At 61.1% G+C, this 2,343-nt stretch overlaps 1 protein-coding gene across 1 annotated transcript; it reads right to left on the reverse strand.

The window, feature by feature from the left end:
- Positions 1 to 242: 242 nt before the first annotated feature.
- NEUROG1 (neurogenin 1) lies at positions 243 to 1,926 on the reverse strand. Its single transcript, XM_007461382.1, has one exon. The coding sequence runs from the start codon at positions 1,663 to 1,665 to the stop codon at positions 931 to 933; it is 735 nt and encodes a 244-aa protein (XP_007461444.1). The 5' UTR covers positions 1,666 to 1,926; the 3' UTR covers positions 243 to 930.
- Between the last annotated feature and the right edge of the window lie 417 nt (positions 1,927 to 2,343).

A 2,343-nucleotide genomic window follows, 5' to 3' on the forward strand; every position in this document is an offset into this window, starting at 1 on the left:
TGTGTGTTTACAAGGTGAAAGGAAATGATGGATCTCAAATGCCCTAGTCTCTCTTTATCCATTTCTTGGTGGAAATCAGGTGCGTTTTATTTTTCATTGTTTTGAGATGGGACTGGAGTTTTGAAGGTGGGTGGGGATATTGTTTCACTTTAGTGGTTGAACAGCAAGTGGAAGGGAAGAAAAATCCCAGAGACACCAACATTAGGCAAGAAACTTGGTGACTTATTTTCTTTTTTATTTATTTTTTATTTACACGAAATATCTGCAGTACAAAAATGTAAACTTTGATAGCTCATAATAATAGAATAAACTCTTTATGTACAAAAATACATTTTCATATGAATGAAGCATCTTGAATAAATTAAAGTACTCTCCAGCCCAGTGCCTGAATAGCTACGCAAGAGTCTCGGGTTCTTCCTAGAGCAAGCCTGCAGTGGTGGGGGTCAGGATCCATAATGCATGAAGCCCACTCCTTGTCTCTCCTTTTTAAGCCTTTTCATTGTATTGTCAGCCGGCTCAAACCGAATTTTCATGCTCGTTTTTCTTCATTAGAGTTCTACAAATTGTAAAATTGACTTTTCACCTCGTCTTCAGGGACTGATCTGTCCCTTTTCTAAATCACACTGAAGTGGTGGCTGGGGTCAGCTCTGAGCCAGCCACAAAGGAGGTTTTGTGGTGTTCAGAAAGTGCAAAAGGAAAGGCCGTCTAGGGGCGGGCAGGAGGGGCCCGGGGCTGAGGGCTGGAGAAACAGACTAAGGGGCAGCCACTGCGAGGGTGCAGCGACCTAACAAGCGGCTCAGGTATCCCCTACCCCTTTAAAGCTCCCGTTTCTTCCTCTGCCTGGACCTGGGGTCCCAAGGCCACAACTGGGCCCCCACCTACTGTCCGTCGCCTGGGGGAGGGGGACGGTAACGGTATTCAAAAGGGGCCCTAGTGGTAAGGGATGAAACAGGGCGTCGTGTGGAGCAAGTCTTTGGGCAGGCCCGGGAAGGAAAAAAGGGGGTCGCCAGGGCCATAGGTGAAGTCTTCGGAGGCGGCAGGGCTACTGGGGTCAGAGAGTGGCGAGGCGGCAGCGGCGCAGGGGGAGGCGGCGGCCCCGGAGCCCCAGGACTCCGCGTCGCTGGCGGGGCTCGGGGGCCCGGGGAGGCAGGGGGCACACTGCGGCGGCAGGAGGCGCTCTCGGGCACCGCCCCCGGGCAGCCCCTGGTCGGCCAGGCGCAGAGTCTCGGCCAAAGCCCAGATGTAGTTGTAGGCGAAGCGCAGCGTCTCGATCTTGGTGAGCTTGGTGTCGTCGGGGAAGGAGGGCAGCACGCTGCGCAGCGCGTCCAGCGCCGCGTTCAAGTTGTGCATGCGGTTGCGCTCGCGGTCGTTGGCCTTGACGCGTCGGCTCCTGCGCAGCGAGTGCAGCAGCGCCTCGGAGCGCACCCGCGCGCGGCCCCTGCGCCGACGCCGCTCCTGCTCGTCGTCCTGCGCACGAGGAGTGTCCGACGTCCCGGGAATCCCGGGTGAGCCCTTGCGGGCCGTCATGGGCGGCCCCGAGGCGGACGTGGGCTGTTGGAGCCTGGCACAGTCCTCCTCGTCGGTGAGGAAGCCGGACAGGTCGCTGGTGCTGCTGCTGCTGGCGCAGTCGAGGTCCGAGAGGCAGGTCTCCAGAGGGGCTGGCATCGTGGCGTTGTGCAGGACCGATGGACAGCTAAGAGGGCGCTTAGAGGGCAGGAGCCCGGGCTGAGGGCAGGGCCGTCGGGGCGCACTTACGTTCCGGGTGGCCCGGGTCTACTCTGTGCCGGCTGCGGGCGCCAAGGGCTGGAAGGGCGCAGGGGCGCAACGGGAACTTGGCCTCAACTCCTCGCCTCGCCTGCAGGGGCCACGCTCCCGCCGGTCTCCCGAGTGATCTCGCCGGCGATCAGATCAGCTCGTGTGAGTACCGAGTGTGGCACACGACCGGCCTCAGGACCCCTTAAGTAGTCGGCGCAACAATGGGCGCCCCCCTCCCTAGCCACCTCCGCCCCCGAGGCAGCCCCCGTGAATGGAGCTTGGCGGCAGGTCAGCCCCGTGCGGCGCCCGGGTATTTGCATAATTTATGCTCGCGGGGGGCCACGCCGCCCCTCCCCCCTCCCGGAGCGTGCCCGTAATTACCGCGGGCCAATCGGCGGCGTCGCGCGGCCCCGGGGCGGTCTCCGGACTAACCCGGCCAGGGCGTCTCTAGGCAGTGAAACGGAGGCGGGGGCGGCCGGCGATTAGCCGCCGAGGCACGCTCCTCCAGGGGCGGGCAGGGAGCCCCTAGCTGGGGTGGGATGGGGAGGCGGGGCGCTGGGCGGAAAGTGTGCGCCGCGCAGCGAGTTG

The sequence above is a fragment of the Lipotes vexillifer genome, unplaced genomic scaffold (genome assembly GCF_000442215.2).
Source record: "Lipotes vexillifer unplaced genomic scaffold, Lipotes_vexillifer_v1.1 scaffold217, whole genome shotgun sequence".
Lineage (NCBI taxonomy): Eukaryota > Metazoa > Chordata > Mammalia > Artiodactyla > Lipotidae > Lipotes > Lipotes vexillifer.

Excerpts from the sequence above, each read along its gene's own strand:
- NEUROG1 (XM_007461382.1), bottom strand. The coding sequence starts at position 1,665 with ATGCCAGCCCCTCTGGAGACCTGCCTCTCGGACCTCGACTGCGCCAGC.